Here is a 19925-nt window from a genome sequence, read left to right as displayed (position 1 = left end):
CAGTAGTATCTACACCAGTGTACTAGACCTCTCTTCACTTCATCAAATAACTATACATGTATTAGATTCTCATGGTAAATTACATAAGTTTTCACCTCCTCTGCCAGATATAATTTGATCATTTGCAACAATTGTTCGTCTGTCAGCAATCCAGCTTTGCAGTCTTCAAAAAGTTATCTACAAACGCTAATAAATCTTTTCCTGCCTTGTCTAAAAAAGCAGCAACATGGCTACCAGTGGTTGAATATAGGACAGAAGCAGCTACACTAGATGAGTCTCTGAGCTAAGCTATCTGACCGAACCGCTTCCTGAGTGGTAACCATCTGTGTTTTTTCACTCAGTCATTGTAAGCCATTTGTCTAACACACAAAGAAAAACAAAAAGAAAAACACAATGGGATCAACGCAAGAACACTCAGTTCTCACTCTGCTGTTACACAATTCAATTTTTCCGAATAATCCCTAGCTGTGCCCACTCTTGCACTGCCTGGCCTGTTGCCCACATTTTCTGCATGTGAAGAATATCACTGGGGATTACTCTCTACAAATCACACCATGTACATCTATCAGGACGCATACCACCATAATTTTTCCCTGTGTTTCATTGACATTCAGCCTCGTTTATGCCCTCATCAGTCTTTACAAACTTCACTTTCAAATGAGCTTGACTTACAATCAAGGGTTGCTTGAATAAAGCACACCCACAAAAGTGGTGGTGCTTGCTTGGCTCAGCATGCAGCAACACGAGATGGCCACCACATGAAGTCAACAGGCTGGGCAGGCAACCAGGGAAGAAGTGAAGTCAGTGCCTTGGTGGTGCAGAGCTGTTTAGACCTGCTAGTAACAAACACAGAGTGGCAGAAAACTTCAGAATAACCTTGTCATGCCATTAGGCGCAAGTGCAGCACCAACCAACAATTTGCAGTGGACGTGGTGGAGACTGTGAACCAAGGAACCCTGCAAGGGGCCCAAAGTTGGCTGACGTCAGCCGACAATAGGTCCCCAGCTGGGAGGCGCCAATGAAACTCCTGGAAGCATCAGCACCAGACACAATCCATAGAGCTGTGGCTAACACGGGCAATGCCTATAATCGAGCTGAAATGAGATGATTCACTTTGGGTTGTTGGCTGCCACGGAGCACTTCTTGGTGTAGGCTGCCGTCAGTGGCAGGTACTGCTTCGGGGTGCATTCAGTATTTGTGATCGCTCAGCCCAGCTTTGTTACGACAGGACGTCACTTTTGCTCACATAGAACGTGGAAGTGACGCAGTGCCAGACCCAGCTTGAAGTAATCCACATCAGCACAGTGGTGGGTCTGTTCCTACAGCACACTGCATCTACAACGTTCCAGCTCTGGTAATAGGTGGCAGGGCCCAGTGTGTGGTAACTGAGCTCGCTCCTGTGTCAGAATGGAAGCTACCATCATGACAGTTCACCGTCTTCCAGCTTCGGTAGCAGATTGTGCTAGGCAACCTCTCGACTTTCCTGGCTGCAAGTTTTGGATATTGATGAGGGAGTGGAATAGCAAAAGGTATTTGGATTTCAGAATAATTGTAACATATTTTTGTATTTATTACACTGAGTGTATTACAATAAAGTTAGAAGTGAAAATTTATTGTGACTTCAGAAATTTAAAACTAGTCTTGTCTTTAATAATATTCTTATTGTATTCTTATTGGTACAATCTGCTTCAGTAAAATGGTATAATGTTTGGTTACAGAATTAAATACAGGAATAGTTATATTTACAGGAACAAAAAATAATCTTTGAGACAAAAACTTGACATTCAGTTTTACCTACAGGGTGTCACACACTGATTAGGCAGAACATTATGACCACCCACCTGTTATCGATATAAACCAGTCCAGCCCTCAGAGGCATCACCTGGTAAATAATGACTGCTAGTGAGACACACACAGTGTGCACATAGTATAAGTAAGTGTGTTGGCCATACGTATGATGGGGAGGCGCGCAGTCTATCTAAGTTTGGCCGAGGGCAGATTGTGATGGCCTGGAGGCTCGGCATGAGCATTTCAGAAGCTGCATGACTTGTCGGCTGTTCGAGGAGTGCTGTGGTGAGTGTCTTCAACACGAGGCGAATCCAAGGCGAAACTGCATCCAGACGTTGTGGGGTAGGATAGTCACCCCTTGTTACAAGTGCCAGACACCATAGGCTGGGCAGACTCGTAAAGCAAGACAGGCAGAGAACTGTGGTGGAACTAACATCAGACTTTAATGCTGGACAGAGAACAAGTGTGTCTGAACACATGGAGCACCCAAAGCTTCTAATATGTGCCTACCTTCTTCATCATGCAGATTGGAGGGCGCGAATCAGTCATCTCCCAGGGTAAAACCTCCTTAGCACCTGTACTGTTGGGCAGAGACAGGTTGGCAGCGGCTCCATTATGCTCTGGGGAATATTCACGTGGGCATCCATGGGTCCTCTGGAGCCTGTGCAAGGTACTATGATGGTCAAGACGTATTGTACACTGGTTGCAGACCATGTACACCCCTTTGTAACCATCATACTTCCCAATGGCAGTGGCATTTTTCAACAAGATAATCCTCAGCATCACAAGGCCAGGAGTGTGATGGAGTTGTTCAAAGAACACAGTTGTGAGTTCTACTTGATGCACTGGTCCCCCAACTCGCCAGATCTGTACTCAATGGATCACATCTGGGATGTCATCAGAGCTTAACGTCCCCCTCCCTAGAATTTATGGGAATTAGCTTACTTGTGTGTGCAGATGTGGTGCCAAGACCACCCAGCGACCTACCAAGGCCCCATTGCTCCTATTGCTGTTATTCATGCCAAATATGGACAAACTGGCTGTTAGATAGATGGTCATAATGCTCTAGCTGATCCTTGTAAGTTTACTTTAAGTGTATCTGACATTTGTAAAGAGGCAGAAACATAGCTCAATAGGAATTCAAAATTGGTTTCCTGATTCGAAAGTGATTTTCGAAGGTGTTTTCGTTCTCTTCCGATAGCTCTTTTAACGTTGTGTTTAATCCCCACTAATGATTTCTATCAGGAATCTATTTCCGTGTCGAGTATTTTTTGTGGGAGAGGGGAAAGAGAAGTTCTGTCTTGTCTTCATTGACTTTAACGTACATTACATTAATACTTGTTCCACATATCCTGAACACAACATTTCGTAATGATGTGGAACCTGTCAGTTTAACATAAGTTTTCATTACACAATTATTTTTCTCTTTTTTTTCACAGTTACTACTTCACATCTAAAAATTCGTCTATTGAGCAGGCTCTCCAGCTATCAGTGGTCTCACTGTGCTAAGAGAATTTCCAGTTCCGCGTATGGAACTCTTACTGGCCTCCGAAGCGTTTAGTGCGGTGGATGTATGTGCAAGTTTTCGTTGCCTATGGAAACCCAGCTTTTATCCAACGAACTCTATTCGCGGATTGGAAAATCTTTGGCGTTGCGGAGTCGATTTTCATCTTTGATAGGTATTGGGGAAGTGGTAGGCGCTACTGTATGCGTATTTTATGATGTGATTTGGTTATGCGTGCTTTATGTGTAATAGTGTAGCATTGTGCTGCATTTCTTACTAAGTTGGAGGACTGAGACGAGCATTATCATAATTTGGATGGAAGGCAAGTAGTACGTGTATGTACGTTTGTTTATTCAAATACACATCGATTTGCATCGTAGTGAGGACTGAAAAGAACCGATGCTCTCTAGTGTTTGTTTTTGACAGAGGATTATGAATCTTGAAGAAAAAATTCATACAATGTCATAGTGTTCTTGCTGTTTCAGTACAGTCCAATTCGGAGGGCTTATGTTGTTTTTCAGGGTTTCGCATATGTCGCCATTACCGGTTAATACTGAATTAATGTATTGAGCGCATGTCCAAGATTCTTTCCTCGTCTTTGTTTTTCTTTATATATAATTCGTTTTCGGGTCTTGCTGTATGCCATATTTTTTATTTTTCTTATTTAAGGCCTACATAACCCGACAAACATATCACTGAAGATCATTCCTGAATAGCAGTGTCTGTGTAATCTCCGTATGGACTAAAAACGCCTAAGCAGAACTTCCCCGCAACTCAAAGATTGTTTTTAAGAAACACTCATTTTCAACGTTGGCCGTGTTATCTTACGCTTTATGTGCGTAACTCATACATCATTGCTTATAAGGAAAGAGCCTTTGTCTAATACCTGTTGTGGTTTAGTCCCTGCGATAACTGGATAGTGAGAGATGTGGTGGTATAAAGACTTAGGAAAGTTACGCGATGTCTGTTTATTAAAGTTGAAATTTTTCAGACAACATTCTGAGCTAATTAAAATTTTAATGTTGTGACAGTACAGTTTTTCCAGTACTTTCCTACATAACTTGAAGTAGGCCTTAGTAGTTATGCCCCCAAAGACGGACTTAGTAAATAAGTAACTGTCATGCTTGTGGGTGCGTTTTGATGTTTGTTAGACTTATGTATGCCATAGCAACATAAAAATGTCAGTGGAATGTCACTTCATAATTTATATATATTATACAGTATGTCATCAGGTTATTCTCTCAATGTATGTACTTATGCTGATAAGGTGATGTCTTTTGGTCTGTTCTCAAACAACATATTCAGAGCCATTCCAAACATTTTTCTTGCTGTATCCAAATTCAGCTCTGACATGTAGTTTGATTAAATGGAAAGTGTGAAGGGAGGAAATTGACGTTTAATATCCCATCAGAGTATTGTCATAAAACTGTAGATTCGCATTTAACATTCATATTTTCATCATCTGAAATATTGTCATTCTGTTCAGGTATCAGTTATATTTTATGTAATGAGATTTTTGTGGGCAGCTTACACTGAAAGCCAGAAAGCGAGCTGATGTTCCCAGTTATAGGGCAATAACGAGGATTGATTTTCGTCTAATGCCTTTGTTTTCAGAGGCTTGGGAAAGGAGGTGGGTCACCTTTCAACCTTTCCAGTGTATCACAGGAATCTTAAGTTAGGTATAGTGGCAATGTTCACAGTATAATAGGTGAGAATGACTTGATCTCCATTGCTGATTTATTAGGAGCATTGCTATCCAAATTATTTGGTTCATGCTGTGCAAAGCTAAAGCTGATTTTTGATTTGAGCACTGTATTTTTGTTGCAGTAATTAAGGGTCATTACGTGTTCCTGCGCGCGCGCACACACACACACACACACACACACACACACACACACAGTCTCAGGCAACTGAAACAACACTCTGTGTGTGTGTGTGTGTGTGTTTGTTTGTTTGTTGGCAAAGGCGTTAATGGCCAAAAGCTTTATTCGTGACAGTCTTTTTGTTGTGCCTATCTATGACTCGGCATCTCTGCTCTATGTTGAGTAACAACTTTCCTTTTCATGTAAATTATAACAAGGAAATTGAGTTCATTTGAAGTGTTTTTAAACAGCTTTCATATGATATAAAACATAATTAGATGAAATTGTATATTCATTCAATAAATAAGAACATTATTATTCAATTTTCTGAAGTTAGAAAAAACTGTATTTTTAAAATTATCAAATTCTGTTTTCCTGTACATATTCTGAAAGTTTGAACTTGGGATGAGCATGGGATCACTATGGGATGAGCATGGGATCACTATCAAAAGTGATTTTATGTTTAAGCTGGTGCTGTAAAACACCTTCAGAGATTAACTTATATAAAATATTAGGCCACTTTGTATCAGCTATGTGTTGTTGTAAAACTAATTGAGGACATCAAAATAAAATAGAAGAGGTAGTAAAAAAAATTGCCTAATCAGTGTTGAATTATGAAGTAAAAGTTGCAGGCATTGAAAAATAACAGTACAGCTGGAAATCAGAGATAAACCGAAACTCAGTTATTTATTAGTTCTTGTTGATTATTTTGATGAGTCATATTTGTCCAGTTCATCCCACCGCCAGTCAATTAGTTTGTTGCATAGCATAATGTATATGTTCACCTTGTAACAGTCTGAGGGTTTAGGATTGCCATTAGTTCCCTGCTACTTATTTAAAAAGTGTCTGCATGACTAAGGAATGTGAAAGATCCGAAGTTCCATGTGTATGCAAGAGGCTAACAGTTCTTTATTTTTTCCAACTACAGAGCCTAACCTCAAGTGTCCATTAAATTCACTAGTCGCAATATATCCTCTGATGTCATCAGACGATATTGGATCACTTCCAAATACACTTTAGTTATTATTTTTCCATGCTTCCAGAAATAAAGCTGTGAAGCTTTTGTGTCCCCACAATTGTGCAACATTTCTCAGTATACTTTGGCGAATACACAAAGTTATTCATGTGTCATGATTTGATCAGTGTACAGGTGTTGCAGACTTTCTCGGGCAACCAGTCCTTGACTGTTCCCAACACCACCACCTCCTTTACTATGAGAAGTGGTTGAAAAATGCCATTGAGCTTAAATTTGGAAATCATCTTCATGATGGTAAAGGTTGAAGTTCTTTCTATTTTTGTACGAAGATGCCCATCCATCAGATAAGTAATATATTTTATATGATATTTTATTAAATTTTTTGGTCAGAAAGTCAGTCAGGTAGAACTGGAACAGATGCACATCAACAGTGGCATGTGTGAGGCATTATGATAAAACAACAAAGGCTTGTGAGCTCAAGTTTATCTCCATCTTCTTTAAGCTGATTTTCACTCTTTCAAGGATTTAATTCGTCAAAGAAAAGAATCAATCTTGTGTCTGTGTGGTTGGAAAAACTTAGGGAAATGATTAAACCACTGTCAGTTTTTTACATCCACATGCACCATTCACATCTTTCACATTCCCCAGTTATGGAGACATTCTTTCCATAAACAAAACGGGTCTGAAGACAATCTTGAATTCTCAAACTGCTACCAAGTGAACATATACACCGCGTTGAATAGGACTGGTATGACTCAACTAAATACATAACAAGAACTAGTAACTGACTGACTTTAGGCTTACCTCTAGTATTCAGCTGCACTGTTACTTTAAAAAAAGATTAGCAACTTTTACTTCTAATTCAACACTGATAAGGCAAATATTTTTTTCTGGCTATCTGTTCAAAGTGATTCTATTTTCATGTCCACATTTAGCTAGACAATAACATATAGCTGATGAGAAGTAGGCCCCATATTTAAAATAAATTAATTTTTGAAGATATGTTACAGCACCAGCTTAAACATAAAATTACGTTTGATAGTGATCCCATGCTCATCACAAGCTGAAGCTTTCAGAATATGCAAGGGAAAAGAGTATCTTTCACATATATATATTTTTTTAAGAATTTTAAAAATAGTTTTTTAAAATTCAGAAAATTCAATGAGGATATTTTTATAAAAATGAGTATATAATTTCAGCTAATTATGTTTCATACCATATGAAATCCCTTTAATAAAGCTTTCAAATGAGCTCAGTTTCAGCTTAACTGGAATGCAAGTTGTGAACAGATCAACATTGTTCCACATGCTGAAAATTTGTGGGTTTTTTTCCCACCCATTACTCAGTAACTTTTCATCAGAGAAATGTCAAAAAATGTTTTGTGTTACTAGTTACGAATATTACATGCATACTTAATTTCAAATAAATCCAAAAGGGTCACGTAGTAGTATTTGTTGGTTTGAAATCAATTAACCCTCAACATTTATTGAGACAAACAAGTATTATCATACAATTAAAAGATTCTGCATATAAATATACTATAAACCACTTGGAACAGTCTCTAAAAGCGTTGCTTCAACCTTAATGGTTGTACATAAGGCAGTTTTCAGAAAACCCATTGGGGTATATTCCAACACTGGTGATACTTACCCCAGTAAAAAAGTTCATTTAAAGAAAAACAGTATTGAACGAGAATTTCATGGTATGAGTAAGTGGTTTTCTTTTAGATTTGAACAACATGATGTAAGCTTACAGAAGGAAGTATACTAAACTGGAATTGAGTGAAAATTTAAAGCAGAAAATATGTGTCTTTAGAAGTGCTGAGGATCTAAATGAGTCTGTAAAATTCTTTATTTTACAGATTAAAAAAAATGGACTCCTCCAGTTCATCCTAGGCCGAGCTTTCATAATCCAAAACCATCATCGAAAAATGTAATCATTCAAAGTGTAGACCAATAATACGCCTACAAGCTTTGTGGTTATATTATCAAAAGTTCAAATATGAACTGTGGACTAACAAACCAGTATCCCAGCTTTCATATAAATTACAGAACAGTGGGGCTAAAGCACACAAAGTAGTTGGGATGCAAAAAATGCAACTTTAATTGATGTGTCAAGGCTTTAATTAGACAGCACAAACAGCTCACATTTTGAAAACCTGGAAATACCAGCTCATCTAGAGTAGCAGTTATTACTGCAGCAAAATTGTAGATTCTCCCTGCACCTGCCCGCCCCACAGTAATGAGAGGTATTCATTCAGTTGATTTTTTAAAGCACCAACTTGGATGAGACAGTAGTCTCAGTCATACTTAAAACACTCAGTGTTTGCTAAGTTGCTTAAAGTTGTATAGATAGAACATGGTTCATTGAAGTGTGAATAATTGTCAGTGGTTTGTGACACGAGTCCCCCTCACCAGTATTTGTATTTCTCAGGGTGACGTTCTGTGTTATTTAAGGCACCTGAATGTTGTTTGGTCTTATTTAATAATCCCAGAAACACATGTATGACCGGCACCTTGTTTCAAAAATAATAATACGTACACGCAGGAAGTGTTGAAGAAAAGAACAAAGTTAATTGTCTGAGGAACATTACACTCTTGATACAATACTGTGTCCAAGGGAAAATAGTAGATTGTTAATAATGTAGTCTGTCTTCACTCTAGTTGCAGCTGTGGGTATAGGACTATCAGGATTATTTTGGAGAGGTCTAAATGAACTTAGCCAACTCTGTTTGCAGTTTTTATCATCAGGTGCTGCATTTTTTACCTACCCATAATGGCATTATTGGGTATTAAATCAATAAAATACATTTGGGGGATGAAAAATGTTTAAAGGTATCCCATCTATGGTATTATATTTATAAAATACTTTTGACGAATACAAAAGAGTTTAAAAATATCCCAACTACTGTTGAAAAGTGTCATCATAGAGATAAAATTTAGCAATTGTATGTTTCAACTGAACTGTTAATTTTGTTCAGTACTTTATTCCTAGCAACAATTTGTATTCTGAAATTTGTTGAAATGTGCCTTCCTCTCTCTTATTGTTTGACATATGGTAAATTGTATTTTTAATATATTGTGTTAAGGAATCTAGTTTTAGATCTGTCAGTAAACTAGTCTTTAATTGGAGATCTGCATTGAGTCATGTTCTCATCAAAATGATGGACATAAATCACTCCCCAAAATCCAGTATGCATAAAATTTGCACCATAACAAGAGTTATTAGTTCTTATCATGACACATATGTTGACTTTCTCATTAAAACCACACCGTCACTTTTCGATCGTGACTAAACCTTGGACAATGTTGTAGCGCAGTCTGTTGCCTCAATCTGCATTTCCAAAATAATAATATGGACACAGAATAGATATTGTCAGTGTTCTGTTCATGCTTTTACGATATCACACTCTACAAGATCTATATCTCACAGGTCACGTGGTATCATTAGATTCATTTGATCCTTCAAAACGTTACTCTAGCCCATTTTTGTCCCATAGTTTTAATTTTGCAATGACTATTTACTTTTTTTCGTTTATCTCAGGATCATTTTAGGTGGATAGTTAGTAGTAGAGCTAATCTCTTATTAAATGTGTGCCAAAATGTAATGCATACAAGTAGCTATGGTGTTGGAGAAAGCTTAACGGAGAACAAATTCACAAAAATATGCTGATAATGTCAGTTGTTGCTCTGGAGCAATGAACTGCAATACAGGAGATCATTACAATTCTCAAAAGCATTTTGTCTTCTGGGTCTGAGTCAAGATGAATCTAAGCAAAGAAGATAATCAAAATATTTCTTGTGTATGCTCTTCTGCAGCCTCAAAAATGTGTGAAATGCATATTATTGTAATAGTAATCTTCCAGGGCTCCTCTTTTTATATTTTATTTGCCGCTACTGTAAGTAAAAAGTACACTCAGAACCACTAGCTGTAAATAAAATATGAAGAAAAGCAATCTTGGAAAATTCCTCACAAACTGGAAAGTTTTAAGTAAGACAGCTGAACAGTTATATTACTTATTGAAAGCTTTAGAAAATAGGTCTTCGTAAATTACTTGTGGTATGAATTGTGGGAAGCAGAATTTGAGCCAGTCAGAGAAAACTGTAAGTATGTTCTCCTTCTAAATACTGTTATTTCATACACATTTCTTACATCAACTTTCCTTTTAATTCTAATTTATGTGTGATTAAGGTAAAGCATTTTGAAACTTGGGGTTTTAAGGGATTAACATGTTTGTCTATGAAATCTTGTTAAAGCTTCAAAGAAAATGCAGTTAAAACTCCTTTGTTACAGGTTACATGTGTGTTGGAAGCATTTAATAAATATGGATTGTGCAATTAAACTTGAACAGTCATCTAGTAGTGAAAGCACTTCTGTGGTCCCCAAAAGTGATGAAATCTCACTGAGCAGTGAGCCTAGCACATCCCTGAAAGAAACTGAAACAACTGATGACACAAATAATCTAAATGAAGGTCAACAGGCAACTGAAAAGAGTGAAACTGACGCATGTGCACAAAATGCAAATGCCACAAATGAGAGTAATACAGAGTCATGCACAAATAATTTGAATGGTGACCAGAATGAGAACAGTCTCACTGGAAAGCCTGTTAAGAGTGAAAGCTCATGTTCATCTAATGTCATCTGTAATATAGAAGCTGATGTCCTCCCTGTTGTTGATTCCAAGGCTGATTACAGAAGCAAGTGCAGTTTATCAGAAGATTCTGAGGATGATTCGAGTAGTTGGGAAGATGAGGATTCAGACAGCAGCACAAGCAATAGTGATGATAGTGATAGTAGTAGCAGCAGCAGCTCAGTTTCAAGCTCTTCTTTGGCCTCTGGAGAAGATTCAGATTTTGACATGTAAGTGCATTTTCACATGTGGCATAAATTTCTATATCTGAATTTTCTGTTCATAGATGTTGTATAGTAACACTTCTTTAACTACAAATATATCTTGTTACTAGCTTCAATACTGAGACAACCAGTAAAGGGCCACCAAGAACTAGAGGAGAATTGACATTAGATGATCTCCCACCAATACAGAATCTGCACATTACTGTGCCAAAGAATGAATGCTTGGAAATTGGAACAATAACAAGTATTGTAGAACAGCTAGGTAAGCACTCCATAGAATACTTATATCCAACTATATTGAGGTTTCCTTCTGGTTTACATGTGGGTGTTGTGTGTGCCAGCAGTAAAGTGCCAGTCTACAAATCCAATTGGCTTGCGTTCAATTCCTATTCAGTCATAGAAATTTTGTCACTTATCACTTCTTTCAACTCTGAAAGTGAGGACCGGCCACTTAAGAATAATATGATGCCAAGGAAACCAGCCATTTATGCTATTATATAAAGTGTCACTACCACATATGTAAGTGATGTATCTTCAAGAGTGATACACTCTAAAAAAAGAGTCCAAGCTTCAAGATTTATTTTTCGTTTTTACTTTAGTTCTTCAGTAAATTACAAATTTTAAAATAATGACAGAAAGTATAATTATTCTTTAAAAACAAGAAGTATGAGATGAATTAGACAGATAGCAAGATGTCCATATATTATTCTCATATGCAGTGAGTCCAGTTTTTGAGCAGCAGATGGCTTGCACGCAGAGAAAATTGCAGTCCGTCTTGTACTCAGGTGCTGTCTTTTTTAACCCAAAGTTGTGGCCCGAGCTGTGACCACAAAGTGTTAATGTTAAAGATGTAGTTAAGTGGTTTAGAGTCCATCTCCTCTTGTATCTGACTGGATGATTGATTGACAGTCAGAGAAAGATGAGGGCATACTGCCTCAAGTAAGAGGATCATGCCTAGTAAAGCATGATTCAAACTAACCTTCAAGTCGAGGACATTGTTGCCTTTTATGAATTTATAAAGGTAAGTTAATGCCAGTTGCTATAAAAGAAACACTAATATTGTCTTAAAGTCATATAAATGTTACAACAAATGAATAATTTGACACATGAAGTATAATGATGATGATAATTAAAATGCTTAAGCTATTTAATTTCGGGATACTAATATGGAAGGAAACGAGGACAGGCAGTGTTATTAGAGCCATGCCAGCATTTCCTTAGATTGGTTTGAGAACTGAATAAGATGTAAATAAGTGTCTGGGCCAGAAAATTTTCCTGAGTCCCTATAGCGAACAATTTATACTTTATATTCCATTTATTTTAGTCAGAGGACAGCACTTACCACTTGGTAATTTGCCAAGTGAAAAATTCTTCAGTGGAGGCTTGAAAATTGTGCTTATCAGTAATGGCTTTCAGCTCATGTAACCGACCTGTTGAAATTGTGTGCTGCAGAATAAGTTTTCAGAGTGACATTGCGAGTGTGCTCTAGGGATATCACAAAATGTTGGCCATTCTGGATCATAGCCAACAAAATGTCCCAGGCACCTTTGTGCATCGTGGCATTGTTCTCAGGACTGCCTGTAATGTGTTCCACAGAATATGTGGACTTAATGTAGCTTTCAGGTAAAACCTGTAGTTCATGTTGTTGTGGTGAGTGTTGCTCTAATTGCCTTGCTACAGTACAGTAATACTGGAAAGATCCTGTTTGTTGTTGTTTTGACAAAGGTGTGTGGATGCTATGTGAATGGTTGATTTGATGCAGGTAGACTGACAAAATGTATGAGCAGTACATGGCTGTTTTCAGTTTATTTTTGGTCTGTGGACTATAAAAGGGATGTGGAAAATAAAATTCTCGGATGCGTCAAGAGATATGAAAGGGCCTTTAGAAACAAATTTTTCAGTGTTTCTTAAAACCCGATGAAAAGGTTGTTGGGTGCAAAACTAAACTATACATGGCATTCAGTCCAAATGATACCTTTTTCTTCTTAGATTCTCTTTCTGACAATAGGATCAACTAGATGCTTTCCACTTTCCTCTATTCTGTGCCTCGTCCTCAGTCTGCTGGCAATTTCTTGAACTTTAATGTTGTTCAGCATTTTAAGTCATCTTCCTCTATTTTTAGATCTTACCTTCAATTCCTCTTGATTTGCAGAGGAGGTTTTTTTTCTCGCAATACATGCCTTAGGCAAGATGTTTTTCCTAATTATTGTAATTTGCATATTCTTCCCTGTCCTATTCTTAGCACTTTATTCGTTATTCAGTGATTCTGTTTCACTTTTAGCATTTTTCCATCATAGCCACACTTCAAAACTGTCGAAGTATTCTTCTCTTTCTTTTTGGCCATCCGTTATTTGCTGTCATATAATACTACACTTGTGACAAAGTGCTTGGCGAGCCTTTCTTTTAATTTTATTGGAATTCTTTTTTTGTAAACAGACCATTCACCTTTTCTAAAGTTCTTTTGTACATAGAGATTCTAATTCTTGTTTCTTACACATTTTCTGTCATCAAACTTCCTGAGTACCTAAGATTTGTTGCAAGATCTTTCATTCCAATGATTTTTTGTCATGTTTGCTGATTATTACCACTTTGGTCCCTCCTTCATTTACTCTCACTCCATAATCTTTTTCTGATCCTGTGCATAATAATTGTAGTTTTTCTAATTCTGTTAATGCCACTTTATCATCTGCATACTTAATTTTGTTTATGCCGTCTCCTCCTCCTCCTGTTATATTTCTTGCTTTTTATTGAGCATGATCATTGGAAAGTGTGGATGAGAAATAATACCCTTGTCTTAACACCTTTCGCGGTACCTGTCTCATCTGTTTCCTCATTGCCATTCTGTAGTACTATTTGTTTCATTTAGGGTTCCTTTATTAGGCTTCTATACTGCTAGTCCACACCAGCATTTTTAAAGGTCTTCCTTCATAAGGGGGCTGTAGACAATTCTGTCAAATGACTTTCCCAGTCTGTAAAAGATGTACATATCCCTGTTAATTTTGGCTCCCACCCCATCACAAATCTTTGTTTCAGTGTTGTTTTCCTCACATTCCAGGTCTTGCTCCAATGTTCTAGATTCTTTTCTGAACACGCTGTTATTTACATCGACATGACTACTTTGCAATTAACAGATAAATGCTTGACAGAGGGATTATCGAACTGCCTTCGTTATTATTTCTCAACTCTCTCTCTCTCTCTCTCTCTCTCTCTCTCTCTCTCTCTCTCTCGTGTGTGTGTGTGTGTGTGTGTGTGTGTGTGTGTGTGTGTGTGTGTGTGAAAAAGATCATGTACATCTTTCCATGCGAGATTTGATCTCTGTTATTCTGTTCGATCATTTCTCCCTATGTAGGTTGTCAGCAAAATATTTTTACATTTGGAGGAGAGTTTTCGACTGAAATTTCATTAAAAGATCTTGTTGCAACGAAAAATGTCTTCAATGATTGCCACCCAACTCGCATATCTGTGACTTTGTCCCCCTTTTTTTTTTTTTTTTTTTTTTTTTTTTTTTTTTTTTTTTTTTTTTTTTTTTTTTGCAGCAATACAATATGAGCTCTCCTCCTTTGAACTTTCTCTATGTACTGTCAATCCTATTCAGTAAGGATCCCACACCCAAAAGGGGACAGATGGATGAGCATAGTCTATGCAGTCTCTATAGTAGTTATATTGCATCTTGTGTGTGTTCCAACAATAAAACCAATCTTTGGTTCACCTATCTTTCCATTTTTATTGAAAACACTCTGTTTGCTAACATTTCTATGCTCTTTTGTTCAATTCCTAAATCTTCTTTACTTTTTCTAATTTATATTGTTTTATTTTCAGTTAGATTTCCTCACACAATTTTTTGCTTGTTTCTCTCTAGCAGTATTAGTTATCTTCATTGTTCATAGTTGTTTATATGGTTTTTTATCTGTAGATTGTCAATTCTTCCATTTCTACGCTACATTCATCCATTTTATGTTATATGATTTAACCCAGTCTCCCCCCGCCCCCCATTTATTACTTCTCCAATTTCTGCTAAGACTTTCAGAATCGCATATTTAATCTTATACCAGTTTTCTAACGCCTTGGTACTTTTTGTTGAATTGGCCAGTTCTTCTTGGGTGGTTTGAGAGGAGGCATTAATTTTCCAGGGTTCAACTTCACATCCTACATTGTCACTGGTTGCCTACTTTTCATAAGATTCAGATTGTTTGTATTGCTGCCAGCAAGTCATAGTCTGCTTCAGCATCTACTGTAGAGGTTTTATTCCATAGTGTCATGGATTTGAATCTTTGGTTAGTTACAATAAAGTTAATATCTTGCACTATCACAAGGTGCTTCCCCTGTATACAAACTTTGATGACTGCTCTTAAAGCAAGTAAGAGGGGTAATCAAAAAGTAACAGGAATTTTTAATTTCTCAGGCTTTGTACGTCCGATTTTCATAATTCTTTTATCTTGTTGATACACATGTTCCTGAAGTTTGTTTGCATTTTCAGTTGGTTTGAGTATTTAGTTTATTGTTGGAAGTCTAATGGGGTGTGTGGGTGGGGAGGGAGGGGGGGGTGTTACAATGCTCGATGAATTTTTACATTTGAAAAAGATAGATCAAAGGATTTGCATTAAATTTTTCATTAAAAATAGCATAAAGTACAGCACTGCATTCAAAATGTTAACCGTGTCTTCTAGCAAATTTACATTTAGAAAGACAAGACTTAACAAATGATATAAACATTTCAGAGATGATTGAGAACAGTGTGGAAGAAGCAAAGATAATGGTTTTGGAAAATTGCCAAACATCCATCAGAGAGGTTGCTGGTGTTATCGGCATATCTTTTGCCTCGTGCCAAGCAATTTTTTCAAATGTTTTGGGCATAACATGTGTCGCAGGAAAGTTTTCTCAGATATTACTGAATTTGGACAAAAAACAACACCACATAGACACTGCTCAGGAATTGCTGAATGACGTCAAGGATCCAGAACTCCTAAAGGAGATTATAACAGGTGATGGAATGTGGGTATACAAATAAGATGTGGAAACAGAGGCCCAATCGTCCCAAATGGGAACTGCCTGAAGAACCAAGCCCGAAAAACATTAAACAAGTTTGAGCACATGTGATGGTTCTTCTGTTTCCTTTGATTATAGTGGGATAGTGCATCATGATTTCCTGCCTTATGGTCATACTGCCCGTAAGAAATAGTACCTGGAAGTTATGTGCCGTGTGCGTGACCAATTGAAAGAAAACGATCAAAGTTGTGGCAAAACCAGTCATGGAAACTGCATCGCGATAATGCTCCCAATCACATCTCAATGCTTATTCATGACTTTTTGACAAAAAACAGAACTGTTATGTTGCCTTAGCCACCATATTCGCCGGGCATTGTCTCCTGCGACTTCTTTATATTCCTGAGGTTGAAGTGAACCATGAAAGGAGGTAGTTTTGTCACCATTGATAAGATAAAAACAGATTCACTGAAAGAGCTGAACAGTATAACAAAAGGTGAGTCCCAGAAGTGCTGTCAAGGTAGGAAAAGGTGCTGGCACAAGTGTGTTATATCTGTGGGGGACTACTTTGAAGGGGACAAATTTGATGTTGATGAATAAATAAAGATTATTTAAGAAAAACAAAAATCCTTCTGGTTATTTTTGGTCACATGACATATTTGTGATCGTTAGATTAAAGCAATCACAGGAGGCTACTAGTTTTTTGTCCTTACCATTTATGTTGCCAAGTCCATATTCCCCAATGACATTCTTCTGTTTACCTTTCTCTGCTGTGCTATTCCAGTCTCCCATCAATGATCAAAATATGCACAGGGCCACTCAGCATTTGTATTGCTAACAATGGTGTAACTTTCATGTTGTTATTATCATATTTCTCTTGCATATCAATCAAACTTTGTGTGCTTTTTCCTATTTTCTTTTTTAATATTATTTTATAGTCTCCTACTTCAAATTATCTTCCTCCTCACTGCATTAGTGTTATTCTGCTGATTGGTAGGATTCTTGCCCAAGCAATTTTATGTGCCATTTAAATTTCTGTTTCATTGGATTTGCAGTTCTTGTCCACTGCAACAGTTGTACTGCTGCCTCTCCTATGAGTTTGTTGTTTCTATATACACTTAAATTCACCCCAAAAATCTCACTGCTGTTTGGATTTGGTTTTAACCAGCTATCTGTAGCCAGTATTATGTTATTTCCACTACATTTTACTCTAATCGTACCACAAGGTGTCTGCTGTCAGTGGCGAGTGACATAAGAGGAAAGTATCGTGTGCTCATGTGCAGCTCAAGTAGTGAAGTCCTAGCAGCAACATCAACTATGCCTAGGGGGCCAACATTGGCAGTTCAGATTGTAGTGTTGACACCAGCTGACAACCACAAGGTATTGTGACCTTTCATGGTCCACGTGTAGTAAGAGAATGCTTTGGCGGTTGATCACTAGGATTTTGATGATGGTTTCTGTCAGTATTGTTGTTTTGGTCTTCAGTCCAGAGACTGGTTTGTTGCAACCTTCCCTGCTGCTCTATCCTGTGCAAGCTTCATCATCTCCAAGTAACTATTGCAATATACATCCTTCTGAATCTGCTTAGTTTATTCATATGTTGGTCTCCCTCTATGGTTTTTACCCTCCACACTGCTCTCCAATGCTAAATTGGTGATCCCTTGATGCCTCAGTCTTACACTAATACAATGGTAATTGTATGGACTGTATGGAGTCACCTAACCTAAAAAGAAATCTCATGTGCACCACACACTTAACAGCTATCTGGGTAGCAGCCTCTGATGTTAGTACATCCCAAAACCATTTAGCATAATAGTGCAGTTTACAACTTATGCTCCAAGTCTGGGAAGTTGCAGTCTACCACATTATGGATTCTTCAGAGTCTTGGGTTCAAGATTTCAGCTGAGCTCAAAACCAGAAAAGCTACCATCAGTAATGAGGAGACTACAAATTGTGAACTTCATTGAAATTGAGAGCAAGGTGGATCTTCTAGACTTCCTCCATGGAATGATCGAAGTATGGCAGCAGAGCCCAGATAAGCACCACAGATTGCAACATGATTCGCAATCAGCAGTTGGTTGCAACCTATTCTCTCTGGTGGTTGGCACAGTTTCTTCAAAAAGTTAATTGCGGCCTCCCTGCATACACAATAAGTGCACAAGGGACTCTGTATCTGTTTATGCCATTTCCTTAAGGGGTACTATTCACCATGTCTGAACTGCTGACAAATAAGTTCCACTATCCCTTTCCCAGTATAAATCAGGTTTCGTAACAGATGAAGTTGGGTGCACTAACTCAGTTTCAGTGGGAGGCTATACTTCAAACTTGGTCTAGGGGATGGGGTGTAGTACCCAGAGTCTTCTCTGGCCCCTGCCTCCCACGCACATGGTTTCTTGGCCTAACATTGGCGTGCTGCCCACATTAGAATCGTCGAGTGGTGATAGGTCCTGTATTTCCTAGAGGGAGACAGTATTCACAGGAGAGTAATGTATGTGAGGTACATTTGGTGTATTTGCTATGTAGCTCCCAGTAACCCACACACAGTGCCACTCTTTCTCTCCCTGCATTTACAGTCTCGTTAGGGAGCAGATATAGAATATCACTGTAAGAATCCCCATTTTTCAAACTAGTTTTCTGTGAGTAACACCACATATCATCCAAATTGAATGTTTGACAAAAATATGTGTATGGAGCAATTTGTTGCAAAGTATTATGTCATATGAAATTGGGGAGTGAAGGTAAGCATAGTAACCTGCCAGAGTCTACCGTCGTTAACAGTGGAAAAATATTGTGAATGGTTAGGGTAGCTGTATTTAACTTCTGTAAGTGACACAAATATGCATGTTTAGTTAGAGCTTCCCACCTATCCTCAGTTACAAAATTTTCCGCTTCCATTATGTTGCCCCACTGTAATAGACTAGCATATTTATTTGCTGCATTCGTTTTAACAATTAAATGTATTGTTGTATTCTGGTTGTGAATTTGCCAGCTGTGAATGAGGGACTAATTCCTATCAGGCACATTATTTGCTTTATTAGATAATTACTGATATGAATCTTAAGTTTTCTTTTTATCTTCTACAAATAATATTCTTGGGTCTCCTGACAAGTCAGTTCCAGTTTTACTTCAAATACTTAATTACTGATGTAGTTTTCAGGTGCTGTGTGCAGTATTGTGTGTGCTTTCATGTGGAGTGCAACCAGACTGAGGTATTGCCGGTATCATGAACCTACTTATTGGAGATTTAAATGTCTAGCACCTGCCATTACATTTTTATGTGTGTATCATTTTATCCCACTGGTCCTTAGTTCTGTGAAATGTAGATCCACTCTGGTGTTTCCCATCTCTGACTGGTAATATTGATGCCAGGATCTTACTTAAGGTATCCAAACCTTAACTTAATTAAATTCTCCTTTTCTGTTTACTTTGTTTACCAACAAACTTATTTTGCAGGAATTTGGAGTCTACATCGTAATTCTGGTCTCTTGTCATATTTCATGATTATATTCTAGGCTGTGCTCTGTGACTTCAGATTTGTGTGCATTTTATGTTAGTGTTTAGGTGCTTCAAAAATTAGTGAAGTTTTATTAGTGTTGCCATGGCAGTAATGTACTCACAGTACACTTGTTGAAGAATTGTGCTTTCTGATGTAACTATTAACTTCTAAGAACTAAGTGTGTAGTGTAGAAATATTGATGCATTGTATGCCTGCCACAGAGACCCAAAGAACTATTTTTTTTTATGGCTGGTGTAGTGTACAGTGCTATCATCAAATAATTGCATCAGTAAATAACAACAGTTTGCTGTCATAAATTTCATCTACATATGATAGAAAAGATAGTGTAAAATAACTGATAAATATGAGACAGAATTTCAGCCAATTGTTATCTTCAGATGGCAAAATGTTTAGTGCTGCCAATCCACACACAAAGGTAAAAGTGATGACATTATCCTAGCT

The 19925-nt window shown here is 37.6% G+C and overlaps 1 protein-coding gene across 3 annotated transcripts in view; it reads left to right on the top strand.

The window, feature by feature from the left end:
* Nucleotides 1–3458: 3458 nt before the first annotated feature.
* LOC126161497 (H/ACA ribonucleoprotein complex non-core subunit NAF1) overlaps nt 3459–19925 on the top strand; it is a 33644-nt gene continuing 17177 nt past the window's right edge. The window contains exons 1-3 of one of the 3 annotated variants that reach the window (XM_049917394.1): nt 3459–3614; nt 10424–10990; nt 11095–11246. In XM_049917394.1, coding sequence (XP_049773351.1) covers nt 10455–10990; nt 11095–11246 — 688 coding nt within the window. In that variant the 5' untranslated portion in view covers nt 3459–3614; nt 10424–10454. Of the gene's footprint in view, nt 3628–10423; nt 10991–11094; nt 11247–19925 lie in introns of all 3 variants that reach the window. The other 2 variants (XM_049917396.1, XM_049917395.1) reach the window with 2 other exon arrangements.

This window comes from Schistocerca cancellata, chromosome 2 (genome assembly GCF_023864275.1).
Source record: "Schistocerca cancellata isolate TAMUIC-IGC-003103 chromosome 2, iqSchCanc2.1, whole genome shotgun sequence".
In the NCBI taxonomy this organism is placed as follows: Eukaryota; Metazoa; Arthropoda; class Insecta; order Orthoptera; family Acrididae; genus Schistocerca; species Schistocerca cancellata.
Note: the sequence above shows the minus strand (reverse complement) of the source record. Positions and strands in the feature narration are given on the sequence as shown.